General features: G+C 37.0%; 1 protein-coding gene across 2 annotated transcripts; it reads left to right on the top strand.

Moving 5' to 3' along the window:
* Positions 1 to 6,981: 6,981 nt before the first annotated feature.
* Positions 6,982 to 22,623, top strand: gnrhr1 (gonadotropin releasing hormone receptor 1). Of its 2 annotated transcripts, none has more exons than XM_058377255.1 (4): positions 6,982 to 7,531; positions 12,526 to 13,057; positions 16,691 to 16,898; positions 16,978 to 22,623. In XM_058377255.1, exons 2-4 carry the CDS (start codon positions 12,527 to 12,529, stop codon positions 17,388 to 17,390), a joined length of 1,152 nt encoding a protein of 383 aa, XP_058233238.1. In that variant the 5' UTR covers positions 6,982 to 7,531; position 12,526; the 3' UTR covers positions 17,391 to 22,623. The 2 variants fall into 2 exon arrangements, with proteins under 2 accessions (XP_058233238.1, XP_058233237.1); XM_058377254.1 differs by having other exon boundaries at positions 6,985 to 7,531; positions 16,975 to 22,622.
* The last annotated feature ends 245 nt before the right edge of the window (positions 22,624 to 22,868 follow it).

The raw sequence follows: 22,868 nt of genomic DNA on the forward strand, positions 1-22,868 counted from the left end.
AAACACAAAGTAGAGCCCCAAAAGCTATGACATATTATAACTGTTTACATGCTGATTTTTTGCACATTTCAGACTGCCACCAACTTCTGTTATACAGGAGTGTCTATGTCTACAAGAATCCTCTTTGTTTACAGTTCTCCTATTTTGCACATTGTACAGTATAACACATTACACCCACCAGGCATAACATTATGACCACCTGTCTAATATTGTATTGGTCTCCCCTTTTGCTGCCAAAACAGCCCTGACCCCTCATGCACACGGGCCAGCCTTCTCTCCCCATGTGCATCAATGAGTCTTGGCTGCCCATGACCCTGTCGCTGGTTCACCACTGTTCCTTCCTTGGACCACTTCTTGACTTGACTTCATTTCTTATGAAATCCATGACTGTCATCATAAACTATATGGAAATACTTATCTATTCTGTCCCAGAAGATTAAATACAGTAATTCTGGGCACTTGAAGCACAGATATTTAGCAGCAATAAATCACTAAAGCTTAGTACATTAGCGTTGTTGGTATTTTACATAGACCTGTTGTTCAAATCTCTATAGAAACAGTTATACATTCAGCTTGCAAAATTTTGAACAAGAGCCAAAATAGTTTTTATTTCTACTTGTAATATTCAACTTTAGAAATGTTAAGTATTATGCCAAAGTTTTTAAGCCTCTTTTACAGCTTCCTCTTGTCCACTCCCTGCCATAATCATCCTGAAGAAACAAACACAGTAGTAAATACAGTCACTTTGCCTATAAATGTCTACAATCTGGTTAGTTAAATGTACCTTTCCCACAATATGATCAGTTTTTTTTTTGACTGAAATCGTGTCTTTTCCTCATTCCCAAATGTACTGACAAATGCAGTGATGAATGCATTGACACGTGTTCACTAAAAAAAAGTATAAAACATTCTTCCAGACCTGTCCATGATTTAGTGCTTTGAAAGACGTGTTAATTCTCTGATTGTCGACATGGAAAAATGGACACGTGCACATAGCAGGTTGAGAATTTTTCCTTAAACTTTTTTTTCCTCGGCTTAAACAACAGATTGCTGTGCTTCTATTTGCATGCATATATAGGATTTTTGGATCATTAGGTAGAAATACTTTTAGTTCAAACTTTCATTTCAAGTAAATTTTTAAAAGTAGAAAAAACTACCCAGAAATAGTAATCTATTATGTTTTAGCACAAACTAGGCTAAGACAGTAGGCTATATATGATAAACATTTATTGATCATTTTATATTCATTTTAAAGGTGTGGTACACTGTTATAGGATGATTCGGTGTGAACACAGTTGCAGAGTGAAAACCTCTGTTTGCTTGTAAATAAATGGGCAAACAGGGTTTACATGTCAAAAAAACCAGCTCCAAGCAGGACTCCAAACAGGGCTCTATACTTTTGTGGTGTTTTACCACCACACTACCAGGAGGATTATCACCTGGAGGGACACAAGGTCAGAGGAAAAAAGGCTAGAAAAACCAAACAACAGGATATTTTAACCAAACCAAGACAAATAAAATACCAGAATAGGCTCCAACAAATGATTCTTCTAAGTGTAGTTTTCACTATTTTCAGAGACTATTGTTAATCTTTTCACTTTCTCTTATTCTCCTTGTGTCTTATACCTTCTACCTGGATTCTTTTCTCTATCCTGGTCATGCCTTAATTGTCTCTAGTCCCTTCTTTTCTTTCCATACCTCTTTTCTAATTCTTTTTAATTACATTTATGGCATTTGGCAGACGATCTTATCCACAGTGACTTACATTTGATCTCATTTACACAACTGAGCAATTGAGCTCAGGGGCCCAGTGGTGGTGGCTTGGTGGACCTGGGATTCGAACTCATAACCTTCCAATCAGTAGTCCAACACCGTTAACCACTAAGCTACCACATCCCCCATATAATTATTGTTTTCTGTTTTCTTTTTTTCACTAACCTTGATATACTGTACCGGTCACCCCTCTACAAACGTGCTGTGTCAAAGGCTGTCCTAAAGTAGCTGAGTTCTCCTGAGTGTGACCGTGTGCCTCTGCTGCCCTCTGCTGGCTGCTGCTGGTGTAGCGCGCTTTACTCTTTCTGAAAACATCTTCAGGAAATGTGCTCTAACTCAGATATATTAAGGCTTAGATACTTCTGTGTTAGAGCTGAAAGTTCTTAAAGATACAAGGTTTATTGTCATTGTCAAAGAAACAAAAATGTTCTAAAAAATAATGATGAAACATTATTATTATTATTATTATTATTATTATTATTATTACTACAGAAAAACAAATTTTGTCAGACTGAAAATAAAAATCTATTGTCGAATGTATTTTGTTGTATTATCTCAAAAACATCTTATTAAGTTAGCTATCTACACTGATCAGGCATAACATTATGACCACTGAGAGGTGAAGTGAATAACTCTGATGATCTCCTCATCATGGCACCTGTTAGTGGGTGGGATATATTAGGCAGCAAGTCAACATTTTGTCCTCAAAGCTGATGTGTTAGAAGCAGGAAAAATGGGCAACTGTAAGGATTTGAGTGAATTTGACAAGGGCCAAATTATGATGGCTAGATGACTGGGTCAGAGCATCTCCAAAATTGCAGCTCTTGTGGGGTGTTCGCGGTCTGCAGTGATCAGTATCTATCAAATGTTGGTCATGGGCAGCCATAGCTCAATGATGCACATGGGGAGAGAAGGCTGGCCCGTGTGATCTGATCCAACAGATGAGCTACTGTTGCTCAAATTGTAAAGGGTGATTAAAGCAAGTTCTCATTATATCTGTTGTTTTATCTTGATGGTTTAGTTGAACTAAATACACTTGGGTGGTGAGAACTAGGTTTTCAGTTTTCAGTGTTCCCTATTTGTCAGTTTTGCCATACAACACTGAGAAATCCACTATTTGAGCTCCTCACTGTTTAACCCCCAGACACTAGTGATGCTGTGAATATATGTTTTCTCATACAACTCTTATACATTTTATGTTCTCATACCTAGGTATGGTATTTTCTGCCACAGTAAGAAATAGTTTTGCATTTATTTAAATAAATAATAAACCATTTTTGTTGTTGCTGTAATTTCCCAAACCTTTCCCATCACTAAAAACGCTTTAACCAGATATGACCAGCAGAGGGCAGCACTACAACAGAGAATTATACATCATCAGCTCTTTTTCACGGTCTAATGTCCAGTTTCAGCGCCTGTACCCACTGTTGCCTCAGATTTCTGTTCTTGGCTTAACGAATGAAACCCAGTGTGGTCTTCCACTTTAAGGTATATTGAACTATACAAGCAAAATTATCAAATGACCTATGCTATATTGCCAAATGTTTTGGGACACTCCTCCAAATCATTGAATTCAGGGGCTGGACTTGGCCCCTTATTTCCAGTGAAAGGAACTTTTAATGCTTCAGCATACCAAGACATTTTTAAGACTGCGAGCCAGGCCTTCTCATCCAACATCAGTGCCTGACCTCACAAATGCGCTTCTAGAAGAATGGTCAAAAATATCCATAAACACACTCCTAAACCTTGTGGAAAGCCTTTCCAGAAGAGCCGAAGCTGTTATAGCTGCAAAGGGCGGGCCAACTCCATATTACATTCATGTGCATGTAAAGGCAGATGTTCCAGTTTTGGCCTGGTTCTCAGTCTCTAATTCTAACTCTGTGCAGGCCAGTCAAGTTCCTCCACACCAACATCCATGTCTTTATGGACCTTGCTTTGTGCACTGTCATCCCCAAAGTGTTGGGAGCATGAAATTGTCCAAAAATGTCTTGGTATGCTGAAACATTAAGAGTTTATTTCACTGGAACTAAGGAGCCAAGCCCAACCCCTGAAAAACAACACCTGAATTCAATAATTTGAAGGGGTGTCCTAAAACTTTTAGCAATATAGTTCAATGTTCAATGCAAAATACCTTGGTTCACTCCTGAGCATGAGGTACTTCCAGTACACAGTTTAACATTAACACCCTGCATCTACATGGCATTCCTCTGGACTAGGCTCTGCATCCACTGTGAAGCTTAGCAGGATCAAGAGATTATTGAAGATGATGAACGAATAATATCAAGGTGCATGTGTGGCAACAGAACAGGATCTTAATGGTTCACTTACAAACTTGGTGAAACAGATTCAAATGGGAATAAACATGTGATCATCATGCTCTAATGAGGTTTTAGAGCAACCCTATTAAGCTATACGAGACATAATAAGACATAATGAGGTTTCTTAAAATTGCCATTTATTAAATTACAAAATAGAGTCAAGTTAACTAAGCTGTTTTTTGCAGCAAATGAAAAGAAATTCATGAATAAATGGATCTACTGTTCATTTAGTCAACTTGTAGCTGTTCAGTTTGTAAACACTGACAAATCTAACATTCACATATTCTCACATATTCTCATATTCGGTTGAAACCATTGATTTCTGTACACTGCCCAAAGTCAGGAGGCTTTAAAGAGAAAAGAAAACTACAGGGTTGGAGAAATGAAGCTGTGGAACTTGAAAGATTAAAAACAAATTGTCTTCTGTACTTGGATAAATAGACAGCAGAATAAAATGATCAGGCTTTAGAAATAGAAATAAATATTCCAAGCGACTTGCAAGCTAAAACTGGCCAGTGAACTGTGAAGTGTATGTAGATACTGTATATACATCAGCCAGCAGGTATGTAGAAGAATATTTTTATTATTAAGAAAACCCACTAGAAAAGCAAAAAACATTATGCATGCAAATTTGTTACAGCCGAATGCTTGGATAATTTATTTAGCTTAAGGCACAAATATACTTGTTCACATATTCGCTTAAATAGTGTATATGTATCTGAAGAATTAAAATCAGCATGCACTAGATGGCAGGTCTGAGCCACAACATCTCTGTCCATCTGGTTTCCGAGCTGAAATGTTATGTTCAGCAATTTCATGCACAGCAACATTAAAGACACTGACAAGCTCTGTTTCTCTTTAAAACGTTCAGCAGTGGTTGTGATTGTTGTCATCGAGCTGTTTCACAAATGGAATTTCTGTACTGTACACTGTAATTTACTAATCTAGAAAATCCATAAGACGTATGAAAATTCATAGGTTTAAGAGGTTTTATTTTTAATTCAAGCACTAACTGTAAAAGGAACAGTCTAGAATAGTACATCAGCATGCAATTTGAGACTTTAAGTTAGTTCATTTGTTAAGTACCAGACACAGTGCACATGGTGATGCACTGCCTTCAGGATTTACACTGATGTAGCACCTCATAAATGTGTCAAGTTCATTTCTGAGGATGTGCACAAGCAGCATGTCAAATGTACGCAGGATATATGTGGCCATCTTCTGTACACATGGAGAATAAATCAGACTTTTCAGTATCTAGCTATAAGCACCTAGCTAAAGTTATTGTATGTTGCTGATCTACACTATATTGGCAAAAGTTTTGGGACGTTTGCCTTTACATGCACATGAATGTAATATGGAGTTGGCCCGCACTTTACAGCTATAACAGCTTCAACTCTTCGGGGAAGGCTTTCCACAAGGTTTAGGAGTGTGTTTATGGGAATTTTTGACCGTTCCTCTAGAAGCGCATTTGTGAGGTCAGGCGCTGATGTTGGACGAGAAGGTCTGGCTCACAGTCTTCGCTCTAATTCATCCCAAAGGTGTTCTATCAGGTTGAGGTCAAGTTCCTCCACACCAAACTCTCTCATCCATGTCTTTATGGACCTTGCTTTGTGCACTGGTGTGCAGTCATGTTGGAACAGGAAGGGGTCAAACTGTTCCCACAAAGTTGGGGGCGTGAAATTGTCCAAAATAGTTCCTTTCACTGGAACTAAGGGGCCAAGCGCAACCCCTGAAAAACAACACCTGAATTCAATGATTTGGAACGGTGTCCCAAAAACTTTTGGCAATACAGTGTATACAACAGTTTGTTTCGAGTCAATAATTTGTTAAGAGAAATGGTGTTCCATGTGTGTTTATATTTCCTATCATAGTGTATGTGATATTTCAGTGCTTGTCTGTGTTAACCACGTAAAATTCTACTCCCTAGGTTACTACACTTGTGCTAGCAAGATCATTAGCCATCATACTAAGCGACACTTCCCAGGAATATAACTTTTGGCTAAAAAAAAAAAGAAAAAAAAAAGTCTTCGGTCGATGATGAAAAGGAAGAAAGGACACCAATTTTACTGGACACACCTTTGGGAACTGAGAACATACAAATCAACGTAAGCTAGCGAGCTAACTGTTATGCTTGTTTGGGATCGATTTCCACTAGCGGAGAAGAGATACACCGAACATTTGGCCAATTTAGTGTCAGAAATGTCATTTACTCATTAATAATTTCATATTTATAACAAACAACAGTGCAGTTATACTGTATAGCTTCACAGCTCATAGATTCACACGCAGACAATTCACCTACAGTGCTTGGTACTCAGTTTTCTTTCATGGATATCTTTATTTTTTGACAGCTATTGTCCCGTCCCACAGTGCAGTACATCTATCATACAGCTCTGGATAAAAAAAAAAAAAGAGACCACTGTCCAATCTCCAGATTTGAACCCTACTGAAAACCTCTGGAATGTCATCAAGAGGAAGATGATGGTCACAAACCATCAAGTAAAGCTGAGCTGTTTGCTTTTTTGCAAAAAGAGTGATATAAAGTTCCCCAACAGCAATGTGAATAACTGGTGGAGCCAAAACGCATGCAAATCGGGGTTATTCCACCAAATACTGATTTCTTAATGATATTTAGCCAAAGCATTAACACAATTTGTTTACAAATTATTCCTATAAATATACACTCTAAATAACAATAGTTATATTTGGAATTTAGGAGAAATATTGTCAGCAGTTCACAAAAAATGAAACAAAACTGTTCATCTCACCAATACATGAACCTGGAAGAAATAAACATAAGAAAGTGATTATTTTGCAGTGGTTGCTGTATATAATATATTAAAGCGTAGTCATACAGTGACGTCACATGAAACAGGGGGAGATACCTTCGTACAAAATGTTACACCTCGCCCCTGAGTGGAGGAGAGGAAACACTAAAAAGCAGCCCTGGGTACCAAAGAACACACTATTTAGCACTGTAGTGTGAGGATCTGGCTGTGCTACAAGCTACGAGCTGTTAGATATAGCCTGTTTATTTTCCCTGCACCAGTAAAACCTACGCTGAATACTGCACAATACTTTGGGTAAAAAATCTGGCATGAATGACTGTTGCTTTCAATGTGGATGTAGACCCTAGAGTGAGATGCTGAAAACTGCGGCTGAACACACACACACACACACACACACACACACTGAGCCCACCTGCTCTGCACACACTCAGAGCTGATGAAGCGATAACATCCACAGCAGCGTCCGGAACATGGGCTTTTCTGAAGGGGATTTCCAGCACACATTTAAAACATGTGACACACTGCCTTTTAGTCGATTAACCGAGCTTTCCAGCTTTGCTCTGGATACTTCATATCGAATAACTGCAGCTTTGTGAATGGGGAAAGTGGGCGTTCTGCGGATTCATCTCTAGCATCAGCCACCCTCAGGTATGTTTCAGGATTTTACAATCACGTTTGACTTTAGAAAGCAGGCTATAATGTGTTAAAGCACTCAGAGTGAGACTGGGAAGTAATGTATTTCACTAGAAAAGCCAGTCTAAATTCCCTTTTATCAGACTGCATTTATATTTTTCTCTGATTGCTTTGTAAATGGTCAGTTATTGTCCGGTAGTCTATTTTCAAGTGTAAAATGTAAATGAATATAGTTCAGTATAATATAGAATGAAGTTGATATTCATGTCTGGTTATGTTCCTTAGTTTTGTTTCTCATATATATATATATATATATATATATATATATATAAAGGTAGATCATCCATCATCAGATTGGCACTGGTTACTTTTGTAGAAGCTAAACTGTATCTAAGAAACTAAATTTTGATGACATTAAATAAACACCGATTTCATGTTCAGTACTTTACCTGTACACTCTCCGAAAAAAAAAAAAGGTACTTACTGTACCTTTCATTGTTGCTGAGGTGGTACCATTATCCCTTGCACCTTTTATCTGTAACCTGGAAACATGGATAGAGTATACCATTAAAACAAATTAAACTACCTTTTAGGAAATGAAAAGGTTTATTTGTACAATAAATTGTACATTTCTAGGTAAAAGATACTTATTAATCATAGAAAAACAGGTATACATTTGAGGGAAACTCCCCGAAGACAATCTATAGTATGGGGCTGATCTTCTACATTGATACGGTTGTATTTTTTAAAATAGACATGTCATGTATTTAGAAAACAAATCAGGTTAAAGTCCTAGTTAGTGAAATTGTATGTAGTACAGTATGTCCTTTTGTAAAGGGTGGAGGAAGGCAAGACAAATGTTCATGATGTGTGGCATCCAACATCACACCTGCGTTGGACCAAAGTGCTCCCCAAAGATATGTACCAGCTGCTCCGGTGTTCACTGAATACTAATAGAAATCTGCACCGATGTCTTGTACGTTCCAAAGCCTCCAAGATTGGATAAGAAATATTATACAGTATAGACATTACCTCTGCGAATGATGGCTCATGGCACAGTGCAGGACACACCATTGCTTTAAAGACAGTTTTATCATCAGTGTGCTGCAGGCTGAAATTCTATCATTTTGATGATCCAGAGGGGTTTCAGTCTGTATTAGACACCTTCCTGCATATTTTAAAAGATTAATGTTCTGGTTGACGGACTTGTCATAAACACATTTCAGAAATCAATTATACGGCCCTTTGTCGAGGATAGCAGTGATTACAAATGGCCTGTGAAGATTTTATTGAAAAATCAGTCTTATGTAAGGGATTTGATCAGCAAATAACTGAATAAATGTTTGTTTGCTAGATAGATAGATAGATAGATAGATAGATAGATAGATAGATAGATAGACAGATAGATAGACAGACAGACAGACAGACAGACAGACAGATAGATAAATACTAGATACTTTATTCATCCCAATGGGAAATGTACAACTTCCAGCAGTATCCACAAACATAGGGAATAAGGCATGCAATAAATACTAAAAAATACTAAATATTACAAATTTAAAGGTAATAAAGATAATAAGGTTTAAGGGTCTGTGCAAAAACTGAATGTTTTCAACGAGTTTTAAATTAAACAAGTTTTAAAGTAAAGCAACATCCTCCACCCTTAAAGACTTTCCCATGTCAAAAAACGTAAGGTTTCTAATCCCGACAGTTAGAAAGCGCTGATACTGGAGACTACAGAATTGCTAATGTTTGTAAATGAGTGCAGTAATATACACCGTGAAGCTTTAATAGTCTCTGAGACCTGACCAATTACAACTGAGCATACCGTATAATCAAGTATTATTCACTAGAGGGAAGAGCAAAGAGCTAAAAATATTTAATTCTTCTTTTTCGAGGTTAGCAGCATCTAAGACAGACTGATTTTTCTTTCTTGTGAATAATTAAAAGGTTTCCAAAAGTTCCATATAAAGGCTAAGCCATAAAAATCGTAGGGATCAGTGCGTATGTGTCTAACGCAGCAGCAAATCGTTTTTTGATAGGACACTAGATAGGAGGCTCAACTCTTAATTATACCCAGAAATAAGGACACATCATTTTCAAATATAGAAATAAGTCCAGTGGTCACACATGAGGAGGAAAGAATATCAGTATTACTACTCATGCAAATATTTTTAGCACTCTTTAATGCTGTTCCAGCGAGTATCAGTCACTTGAACAGACACACACACACATACACACGCAGAGGCACACACACATATTAAGAGTGCCGTTTTCAGTCCCTCTGGAGCTACAGACATTTATTCAGATAATGTGGCTAGGCAATGAGATGGCAACAGCCATCTCAAATTCAGTGTTGTGTCTAGAGCTGTTGAATTCTCACCTTGTCAAATCAGCCAGGGAAAAAGCCAGGCATACTCTACTGCTGGCATGGCTGTGATTCAGAGCTCATCAAATACACCAGTACCAGTACTGATCTGTTAGCCGAAAATAAAACCCAGCATCAACCTGTAAAAAGTCAGGTTCCTTTACAATCTGCTAAGCTTTGTGGTATAAGTGTTGTTTATTTTGTTGAGGTAGTTCTGTAGGGTTCAGAAGGTACTAACTGACTGAAAATCCTCATTGAGATTTCACACTCATCCTCAAGCCTAGATGTTTGACAAGATATTTAAGTGGAAAGTGTTGGAACGCCGTCCATCTTAATGCTTAATTGTTGTTATATTCACATAGTGATTTGTATTTTGCATAATTAGAAAATTAACCTCGGGTGATGCAGGACTAAAGTTGAACAGGATCTTTGGAGAATAAAACTGTTAGGGGATGTCAAATGCAATGTGTCTGGACTGTGCCACAGCTCGGTTTGTCATACAACAAGGTGCACAGCCTCAGCAATGCCAATATAGATGTACACACACGTATAACACCCATTGTGTATGAGGCTGTCTCTGTGGAAGTAGAAGTATTTTATTGCTAGTGTGGGGAAATGAAAAATTCAGAGTCAGTGCTTAGTCATGTTAACAGTAGGTGTAAAGAGCTCCCAGGATCTACCACCCCAGCATTATTTATTCTTATATAGTGACTGGGGGTGCAGTCAGTAAATACAAATAAAAATTACAATACTATATATGTATGTTTCAATAAAAAAATACATTACTGGCAATTAGTATAATACATCATGATACTAGTTGCCAGTTGTGCCTCATGCCTGACCAATATGGTTAAGAGTGTCCAGGTGTTTAAAGAGTGCATGTGCATGAAGGCCCTTGTTGTTTAAGTGACCACTGTGCAAGATATTATTTTCCTCTCTTAAATTCCTTGAGGGAAACGATCACTATGACTAATTTTTAAGTTGGTCAGTGCTAATTTCATAACTCACCACTTAGATTTTATGGGACCAATAAATGAACTGAATAAAGCACAATAATGTAAAAGACCTGCAATTTTCATTAAAAAAAATTCTTGTCCTAACATAATTAAAAGCTTAAATGCACCTTAGGTCCTTTTGTAAAGGAATAAAAGTTACAGTATTAATGTTATTTAGCTTCACAGTATTAGGGTCTGTGATGCACAGCATGGCAGGTTTTAACAGATAATTGGCAACCACCGAGTTGACCACGTTGAAAAGGAACTTCAGAGCTGAGCTTCTCAGAGAGACCTTGAATATTCTTCTCTTATATTGTGACTGGGGGTGGGGTGGGGGGTGGATGGGGTGTACAATAGGACAGTAAATACAAATAAAAATACACTACTATATATGTATGTTTCAATAAAAAAACTACTGGCAACATATATATATATATATTATGACAAATACATGACAAATAAAACACAGTGCCTCTGTTATGCTCTGGGGTCATTTGTCCTCTTAAAAGAACAAATCAATACAAAGTTCATTTGACTGATCATCTTTATCTTTATTGTAAAATGAAAGATTTCTCTCCTTATTGGACTGGTCTCCTCCAGGCTGCTAATTCCCACATCCACACGACATGAGGGCTCACTGAACGATTTGTTGAGTATAAAAATGATGTCCCTCATATGTTATGACCATCACAGTTGCTGCATCTCAAACCATTTGAAGACATCTGGAGAGATGTTGCATTAGCATGTTAGGTAGTGCACTCTATCATTATCATTAAAATATAAAGTGATGGAATATCTTTTGGTTGAATGGCTCCAGTACAATTCTAGGTGATTTTAAAATCGATGCTGAGGTGCTGATCTAACCTCTTACCTGTTGCCCAAATATTATTTCAAAGTCACAGAACAATTGAGTCCAATGGCCAACATGCAGAAAAAAATAAATTCTGGCCCATTATATATGAAAAATTATTCTCATGAAAGGTAGTTCTCGTGAATAAAACTTTGCCATATTATCTTGCTCAGCAAGTTGAATTCTCACAGTATAGCTTTCTTGCAGATTCAGATATAAACAAACTATATCCAGATGAGTCTAATACAGACCTTATACTTCTAAAGACAGTTGAAGTGCTTGAGTTAATAGCATAGAAATTGAGTAATAAAGTGTTATGTGATTCTCAGGTCACATTTAACAAAATGATTTCAACCCACATGCTCATGAGGCACACTCCATTCATGGTCCTGCTCTCACTGGCTATAACTTTGCACAATGAAGCTTAAGTGAAGCATAAACTCCTTAGATATCACCCATTTTCATTTTTATATTCATTGTTGCCTACATTTCGAATCACTGAAGAGACTGCTGTGTTCATCTAGAGGCTGCGACTTGTAATTCTCAACCTCAAAGTAGGAAATCACAAAGGTAACCCCATTTCAGTTGAATTTCCTATTCATCACAGGCAGTCTGCTCATCTACAAGTAGCTATTCTTACCTCTAAATGAGTTATACTGTATTTACATGTACTTGCTTTTAATCAATAAACATACAGACAATATTCTAAATCTATAACACTGACTATACAGTTTGTTGTTTTGAGGAGGAAGTTTTACATCACTCATCTTTCTTGTTATTTTTCCTCTTCTTCCAGCATGTCAGGAAACACAACACTTCTGCTTTCCAGCTCCACAAACATCTTGGACAACTCTTCTGTTCTGAATGTCTCTGTTGCACCTCCCCTGCCTTCCTGGGAGACCCCGACTTTCACCACAGCTGCTCGATTCCGTGTTGTTGCCACACTGGTGCTCTTTGTATTTGCAGCGGTCAGTAACCTGTCAGTACTGCTCAGTGTGACGCGAGGTCGGGGCAGGCGCTTGGCCTCACACTTACGCCCGCTGATCGCCAGTCTGGCCTCGGCTGACCTCGTCATGACTTTTGTGGTGATGCCACTGGATGCAGTGTGGAATGTGACAGTGCAGTGGTATGCAGGGGATGCCATGTGTAAACTCATGTGCTTTCTGAAGCTGTTTGCCATGCACTCAGCTGCGTTCATCTTAGTGGTGGTGAGCCTGGACCGACACCATGCCATCCTGCACCCACTGGACACACTGGATGCGGGACGCAGGAACAGGAGGATGCTGGTGACTGCATGGATACTCAGCCTGCTCCTTGCTTCCCCACAGGTCAGTGCAGCTCTGCTTTACACACCTGTGTCTGGAATCAAAACATAACACATGGGTGTGTCTGAGTATAGATTAATTTTATGAGCTAATAGTTCAGATATTAAGCTTACTCAAATGTTTATAATAATATATTATAGCTAACTTCTGCAGTCACAGAGAACTTTTCCACTGACAGAACACATTCGATCCAAGCTGACATGTTTTTTGAAATTTGATAATAAATATATAATAACTTCTAAGAAACCTTTTATAATAACAGGTTGGGATTTCCACAACGGTAACAAAGGTAAAAAAATCTGGGACTGGCTTTAAAACCACTTTAGAAACCATTATCTTAAACATGCCTTATTATTCAGTTATTCATCTTGTCATTAAACACTATAAATTATTCTGTAAGGAAATGTATGTAGTTATTGTACATGTGTGCCTAGAGGTAAAAGGAATTTAAAGTGGATCAATTAAGGCTCACAGACTGAGAGAGAGGACTGGCCACTTTGGTTGAGAGTGTTCATGTGTTTAAAGAGTGCATATGCATTATGGCCCAGGCTGTCAAAGTGACCCCTGTGTATAATATTATTTTTATTTCTTAAATTCCTTGGAGACAAAGATCACTATCACTACTTTTAAAGTTGTTCTTATTTCATAGATTCATAAAACTACATAACTCACCACTTGAATTTTATGGGACCAATAAATGAACAATAACTTAAGAAGAGCTGACCTGCAATATTAATTAAAAACATTCCCGTCCTGACATGTTAAAAGCTGTCCTTAACATATTAAAATGCACCTTAGGTCCTTTTGTAAAGGAATAACAGTTATAGTATTCATGTTTTTTGTCTTCACAGTCTGGGACTGTGACGCACAGCATGGCAGGTTTTGTCAGTTAACTGGCAACCACATAGTTGACAACATTGAAAAGGAACTTCAGAGACCTTGAAAAGCACATATACACCCAGTTGACGATGATTCAGGTCTCTATACAGTTACACTTAACAAAGATGAGGGTCTGTAAATATGATTTTAGCTAAGAAAGGAAGAGATGAATGAGTCAAGGCAAGGAAATTACTCAGGAAGTGAATGACACACACACACAAACAAAGATAAAGATCATACACCCGATGCTGTTGTTGTAAAAGCAGAGGTTGTTCTGCAGATAGTCTGCACATTTGACTCTTCAGTCCCTTCAGATGTTTTTTTGTGACTGTTGTGGGAAGAAATGCTTTATTTTGCTGCAAAATCTAATGATGTTTTTTGGGTTAAATTGGTGAATTTAGAAGCACAGGATTACTCTTTTACACTACCAGTGAAGACACATATGCAATACAGTTTTATCATGGCTGTGCTCATGTTTGACTAGCGTGAATTCAAGAGCGCTTTGGCTAAATGCACTTTGTCATGACGTCACACGAATGCACTTTGTCATTGAGGTCACATGATATGTCATGGATCGAACATGCAGATATAAGATTCTCACAGATTTTGCTTGTTAGCTTCTGCGATTGTGAAACCCTGGAGGGACTATTGCCTCAAGAAAGCCTCAGATTAGGTTTTCTTTTGGTTTTCATATACTGTATAGCAGCCTATATCATGTCCATATCCACAGCTGGTAGGTGTGCCATAAAGGAGAACTAAACAGTTAGCAAACAATGTCTGTTACTAATATATGGAGAGGACACTGCTTCCTTTGCTCATCTTAATACTTAATGTTTTAACTGTAAGATGGTTTGTTTTTCTGTATTCAGCATCTCTATTATTTATGTCCTAAATTACTGCTTTGCTGAGTGGATATAAATAATTTGTTTGTGTGGGTTCATGTTCCTTATGAGATTTTGCCTGAAATGCTAGCAGAGGCAAAATTTACACCAATATATGTTTATTTAAAAAATAAAATACAGCATTTTTAGTGCTGTAAGACTGAGATATGTTTATTCAATTTTAATGGATAAAAGCCATGCAGTATTTCTCACTGAGGATAAAGTACAGCTTTCGTGGATAGATTTTGTGTGAATCTAGCTACATACATAAAAAAATAAAAAATTAAGAATACAAATAAACATAAACATAGTCTCTTAATTTAGGAACGTTTGATTATTTTCAAATGATCCTGATCTTAACATAAAAACGAATTAAAATTGCTGTGTTTAAGAGGTTTCAAATTGTTTTCTGAACAACAGTAACCATTTATCATATTCACTCATCCCTCTCGTTGCCTGTTCTGTAAGACAGATCCTGTATATTGTTTTGTCAAACATCCACCATGTCGTGTTTAATGTGGTTACAAGGTAGAATACGAGCTTAATGTCAAGGAGATTTGCAGCTATGTTACATGAACCATCTGAGAATTTTTTTTTGATGTATATAATTGATCCATTTCAGAAAACTGGATGCGATTGAACAAATGTACGAGATTAAAGTGTCATGTTAGGCAGTTAATTGAAAATCCTTTTCACGCAAAGAAAGGCTGAAGCCTGTGATCCAAAAGACATCGGCAGATGTCGGCAGATGCTTCCCTGCTGATGATTTATCGAAGCTGTAATGCAGCCCATTTTCAGCTGCAGCTTGCTTTAAGGGCTTTTTGCCAGGCTGCCAGAGCAGGCCAGTCATGGCCAGGCTTTTAATTTGACAGTTAATCATACCATTACCTTTGCTACACTCTTTGTGTAACTGCCTGCCCTCCTGAATGCTTGCATACCCTCAGGCACGAGAGTCTGTTTTTAATATCTGTGTTTGAAACTTTTGTTTTCCTAAGTCTGAATCTAGTTATATGTCATTAACCCTAGCTATATTTTAAAGACGCTAACTAACGTGAGCTACCAAGCAGTCGATAACACTGCATTATTTACAGAAGAAGTAGAAACACAATGCTGATCATTTAGCTGTTTGTGTGACACAATGCCCCAGGAAAGACTGGAAATAAGCACTGTCTGGGAATTCTGGCTCTGGCTGCATGCTACATGCTCAAGTTGATAATTGCTCTTAACTGCAGATGTCAGCAGAACTGATTTTTTTTTTAAATCATGTAGTTAATTTTGTTTGTACAAGCCTGTGATATTTTCTAATTCATTTTTATTTCTATTTCCTGAAACATAAGCAAACTAGTCACCTAATTTTAACCACTACAATACTGACCAGGCAGTTACTAAGGATGAATGAAAGAACAGTGTATATATATATATATATATATATATATATATATATATATATATATATATATATATATATATGGATGTATTGGGCCACGGATGACAGAGTTTGTTCCGTAGCCTGGTGCTAAAGCTCACTTGTGTGGGTCTTGAGAATCAGTTTGCTGGATTAGTTAATATTAGTCACATTTAGTAAACAATTAAACTCAAAGTCTTGCACATTTTGAATGTATATGCAAGATAATTGTATGTGTGTCTCAAGTGTTGAACTTGTGTGTGTAATTCAAGAGGCTTTTTGTGGTGCCAATTGCATTGAAAGATGCTTCAGGATTTTGCTTTTGCTTAATATACACAGTATTAAGTGGTAGAAGTAAACATGGAGTATTATTCTAACACAATGCTATAGTAACATCATAAAATTTAATGTGATAATTTATCCTTCAGCTGTATTCACTCAAAATTTCTCATTTATGTCTCTATGTGATAGTTATTCATTTTCCGGGCAATTAAGGCAAAGGGAGTTGATTTTGTCCAGTGTGCTACACATGGAAGCTTCCAGAAGCACTGGCAGGAGACGGCATATAACATGTTCCACTTTGTCACACTCTATGTGTTCCCTCTGCTTGTCATGAGCTTGTGCTATACACGTATCCTGGTTGAAATCAACCGCCAGATGCACAGAAGCAAGGACAAAGGTAAGTGACCGTCCTGATATAGTCATGTAATTGATATGTATGCCCTAAGGTGTACTAACTGGATATGTGTCTCCAGCAGGAGAGCCTTGTCTGAGACGCAGTGGAACGGATATGATCCCTAAAGCTCGCATGAAGACCCTAAAAATGACCATCATTATTGTTGCCTCCTTTGTCATTTGCTGGACACCGTATTACCTCCTTGGGATCTGGTACTGGTTCCAGCCACAGATGCTTCATGTCATCCCTGATTATGTTCATCATGTCTTCTTTGTTTTTGGAAACCTCAACACATGTTGCGATCCGGTCATATACGGTTTCTTCACACCGTCATTCCGTGCCGACTTGTCCAGATGTTTCTGCTGGAGGAACCAGAATGCTTCAGGCAAATCTCTGGTGCAATTTTCTGGTCACAGGAGAGAAGTCAGTGGGGAAGCAGAGTCAGACTTGGGCAGTGGTGAACAACCCAGTGGACAACAAGCACAAATGATTTGAACTCAATAATGTTTTTGAGGGAACTGTGATGATCATGTTTTTTGTTTATGTTTTTAATTCTGCCTTATCTGCCAATCTCTAATCATCACCCAACGTGAGCGGAGTTAAGAGATCTGAATCTGAATCTCTATTACAGCTGACTTCATATGTAACCAGATACTGACACAAATAAGGTTGCCTTTAATCTGTAATCTATAACACTGGCTTTGACATGAAACAGTGACATGTTTATTTGCAAAGTGTCACCATTAATTATGTGTACATGCACATCGGTTGTGCGTGGTAGCTCTTACACCCATACAGTACCTCGGTTTTAGGATGTTATTAAGAGCCAATTGATTTCCAAGACCAGCAGTAGGTTAGTGAGGCATTAGCTAGAAACAAGAATGCAAGGAACCTGATAAATTATAAAAGAACACAGCAGGAGATCACCAAAGAACAGCTTTGAATGTGATGAAAAACTATCAAACAACATTCTCAAGGATACTCAGTAGCAATATAATTTCCACTGATTACCATGAAAGGATGAATACATGAATTCAACCTCGAAGAAATTGTTTTTCCTTTTATAGTGTACTTTTACATGGAGCTGTATGGCGAAGGATTGATGTTCTCCCTGTGTTTACATGGATTTCTTCGGTGTGCGTCGCACAGCTGGGAATGTGTCCGTGATGTACGCATGTTTGTCGCACAACATGCATACTATGTACACCAATCTGATTGTTGTGAACCATGATTATATATAAGTGCTTTTTTGTAGGTTGCGTTTGATGAGACTGACTTATAGATGACTTATAGATGTTACTGATCTTTACGTATTTGCTGTAAGAAAGATGTAGGAGTAGGAATTTGTACAGAATTTGTCCTTATAAAAAGCATGTCTTAATGTTTGGATGGAAAAAAAGTGTTGGAAATAGAAGGCATGGGTACTGGAAAAGGAAGGAAGGAAGGAAGGAAGGAAGAAAAAAAAGAAAGAAAAAGCTTATAAAGATTACAGATTAGAGGAAAATCCAAAACTGTGGAAAGAGAAAAGTTTAATCATATTATTTTGCTTATTATTCAGAACCTCATTGGTGAAACCGGTGTTTTTCTCTGAGTGAAATTGGCTCACTTAACTGTTATTGACAATGTGGCAGCAACCGAGTCTGAGAGCCTGAGCTCTGCTGATCATGTGCAAGAGCAAGCAAATGATCTCTGAAAAATATAGAATTCAACAAAACAAAAACTATATTAAATAGGGTTTCCATAGTTACTCTATTGTGTTAAATTCAATAGAATCAACCTCTGACCACCTTAATAAGAATTAGAAGAGAATTAGTCATATGACTTGGAGTAAACTGAATAATAGATGTAAGTGCAGATAAGTGGACACCTGAGGACACAAAAGGTAATGGGTTGCTTGGTAACATGCTGCTTTAATCGTTAATCGCTGCTTTAATGGAAGTATTGACAGACAGATAAAAAGACCTAGGTTTTTTTTTTGAGTTTATCGGAAACACCACAAGAGGGTCTTGTATGAAAAATATATATACGTGATCAGTGTAGCAGAGAAAAGTGCTTTGCGTGTGCCTAACCCTAATAAATCTACTGTAATCTTTTCTAACATCCAAACCACTGTGCTTTTTCAGTGTGCTAGCATATGTGAGTTTTTGCTTGTGAATTTGAGCACACACGCTGCGAATGCATTGTGCTGTGTGTGTACTCTGTGCTGACAATCCTGACAGGATGCACTGTAACCGCTGCAATCTAATTGCATCAGGACACCAGCAGGGCCATCCTTATCTCTGAGCAGTCTCAACATCACTGTCACTGACAAAGACAGAAGCTCTACAAAACCCCCCAACCACACCAACCCACCAAACACAAACACATATAAACTCACACACATAAAGTTACCATACATCTCCAGTGGAAGCGGATGTGACGATAATGCGTAATAACTGCTTGTTGTCACCCTGCTGTAACAAAATATCAGTGGCTAATCCATTCACATAAGCAATTGTAATGCAGTTATGATAAACTGGGAAATAAGCTTAATTAAATGATACTTGCAGACACTCCGGTCTAGTCACGCTGATAAGATTTTAACAAGACAAAACACAAATGAAAACTCATTTCAAGTATTCAATTATAAAGCAGCTCTGGAGAATAGTAAGCACATTTATAAACAAGAATGTCTTTCACTGAATATTAAATGGTGTTAATGGGTCAAGAGTCAAACCATGAGAGAACAGTTAAGAATGAAGAAAAGGTTTCATGATGACTGAGATGTTTGGCTAATACTAAAAGAAAAACAGTACAGATAAAATGGGGTAATATTCTACACCGGCAATCAGCTGAAGCTTGATCTCTTTAGGTGTTTCCCAGGCCAAAAACAATGAAAAAAACCCTCGAGCTAACTATGGCACATTCACACAATCCCTCAGACCCTTCCCTAAGTGTAATATGTGACAAGATGGCGCATTCAACCCAGTAATACAAACTTATAGTACACAGAATATACGGAGTTGATGGGGATTAGTTAGCTTCAAGCAGCAATGCTAGGCTTTAATACATTTTCAGCAGCAAAATAAAGAGGAATCTCCAATAACAGGCTCTAGTCTGACAAAACATTACACTGCCTTCAGCAATATTTCTTGAATGAAACAAATCGCAGTGTGCATAAAGATCACATCCATTTGGTACCAAGTGCAATATTTCTGATTTAGTGTAGAAGGCCACAGAGGATGCATCTTCTAATGACTATTGAACATCTATCCACATATTGATCTATTTTTATGAGGGTTAAAGATTCACATGGTAATGGATACACGTTCGTTTGTCACCCGTGCAAATCAGAAATGAAACCACTGTCAAGATCCAAAACGTTATGCACTGATTTAAGGGCATCTAGGTTGTTGATTACCTAACTGAAAGAAAATTAAAGATGACCTCAGGTGTGATTTATTTTTATGACGATTCTGCTATATGAAATAATAACAGTATTATTCAGATTGCCTCCAAACACATAAACACAGCTATTTAATTTCATGTTATATGGAATACTGTATGCCCTGTAGTGTTAACTAGCTGGGCAAATATTTCTTGACATGTTGAATATACATGAAAGCATTAATAAGAGTGGTTTATTTTATCAGAAAGGCTAAACCTGCTATGACACACACTGTATGAAATGTGTACTACATTTTTATTTTGTTCAATAATGTAGTTGCCCAATAAAATAAAAATAGAGCTGATTTAGTGATTTAGTCTTCAAGGTACAAGTCTGAGCCTCATGTCATTTGTCTGTCAGGTTTGGTTTAAATCACTGCTTTGTTTATTCTGGTTTATTTCCCTCTTTTGCCCTTTTGCTTAGACACTGGTTTTAGATTGATTCTATCGTTTTGACCTTTTCCTTTCCTTGTATGATTAGTCTTTTGCCTGTCTTTTTGGACTGTCTGCTCTTATTTTAATAATCTCTGTTCATTGCAGTCATCTCTGTTAAGATTTTCACAGTCTGACAGACAACTGACAGCTTGTGTTATACTCTGTGATTGTCAGATTCACTAAATGGCAGCGTGACAGCGTTTGACGAATGAGTTTCATTGGAAAATGTATATGAAATTTGGCAACACTGATTTAAAAATCTGCTGTATAACAATAATGTAGGCTGAAAAGCCTTTAACTGTGATGGTCATTATGTTATAACAATGGAATTATAAACATTTTTAAAAATAATGTTTTCATATGTTATGTTGCACCATAAGACTATTTTAACTTTATTAAATATCTCAACTAAATATTTAGATGTTTGGGATGTCACATCATCCACCATTATGTGGATAGCCACTAAGCTACTAGTCAATATGTCAACACAAATCTATTTGAATCAACTTGAAATGGAAAACAGCGGTCTTGAGGTTGATGAGCTTGAAATTGAAGGTTGATGCTGGTGGAATAAGCTTGTATAAATTTGCATGCACATTTATGTGAAACATATGAATTGAGACAGTCACTATTTTGCAATGAATGTCATTTGTACCAGCTTGAAGCTTTGTGGTAAATGTGGTAAATCTTACCTGCAAACATTTTATACTTAATACCTTTCCCAGAAACTCTTTGGCAGATGTGTAAAAGTCATTAACTCTTTCCTGTTACAGAGGACATAACCAACTTGCAGAATCAGAATTATGCCCTTAACTCACACTTATACTCTGATTCAATAATAATCTTTCTGACATACAGTAAACTCTTGATGTTTAAAGAAAAGCTTTATTAAACACTGATTACCACAGAGAAGATGGAGGCTAAAGTTAAAGGGAAAATTAAAGGAAGAATCGGCAGTCAGTGTTAGGACACAATGATAGTGCAAGTTTTTGAATCTGCACTGAAAGAAACCCTGAGATATTCTCTTAACCCATCTTAGACAGCACTTTCTAACAGTTTAGATTTGTTAGAAAAGGCTATAGCATATAGAACATTATTCTTATATTCACTGAACCATTAGGTGAGACTCTTTAGATCCTGGAAGAGAGAACTCCCATCCACGTAGTACTGTTTTAGCACATTCTACAGTATGTGTAATGTAATGTGATAAGTTAGAATAACTTTGCATTGATTTGCAGTCGACCTTTTCCTCTCTGGTAATATATGAAGGCAAGATTTGGAAAGTTCACATTTGGAAATTTCCAGCTGTAGGTAAAGTAGAGGTGTGTGTAGAACATTAAGAATTATTCTCTGACCATATCATGATTTCTGCATCAACTTTTATAAAACACGGTAAAACGTTTTTTTTTTTTTCTGTTAAAGATAGATTGTTTCCCGTCAGTGTCTAGTGAGAGATGAATCATCAGGAGCAATTTTCACTCTCAGGGAGAACAAAAGCACTGCAGAGATGCCATTTATAGATCTGTGGATCAACACTCTGTAAGGCATGACGTAGATAACAACACTTTTTAAGGAATGCTCCTGAGTATTTCTTCTTAATCTCTTTCCCCTGCATCTGTATTAAAAATGGTAACTGTATTATCTCTATCACCAATGTCAGTCCCTTTTGCGTTATTAACTATAAAAGGCCTAGGATGAGACATGAAAGTAAAGTCTTAATAAAATTTCACAGTTTACTTTAGTGAGTAAATTTAATCAGGTTTGTTATCATTAAATCATCCTCCGAACAATTTATGAATAAATTTGGTATTTTATGGCTTGATAAATACAAACTCTGACCAAGCAGAAGTAATTATCTAAATATTGAATGTGGAATTACATTTTATGGAAAATGCAAGAAATAGTAGAGTATGTTGTCTTGGATCAAATATTATCATACCTTCAATTTAATTTAATTTAATTTAATTTAATTTAATTTAATTTAATTTAATTTAATTTAATTTAATTTAATTTAATTTAATTTAATTTAATTTAATTTTTTTAACAGTAAACTGCTCTGGCAGCTTAATTATGTTCTACAAGACGGCTCAACTTACAATCTCTTTTGTTCTT

This window comes from Hemibagrus wyckioides, linkage group LG24 (assembly GCF_019097595.1).
Source record: "Hemibagrus wyckioides isolate EC202008001 linkage group LG24, SWU_Hwy_1.0, whole genome shotgun sequence".
NCBI classification, from domain to species: domain Eukaryota; kingdom Metazoa; phylum Chordata; class Actinopteri; order Siluriformes; family Bagridae; genus Hemibagrus; species Hemibagrus wyckioides.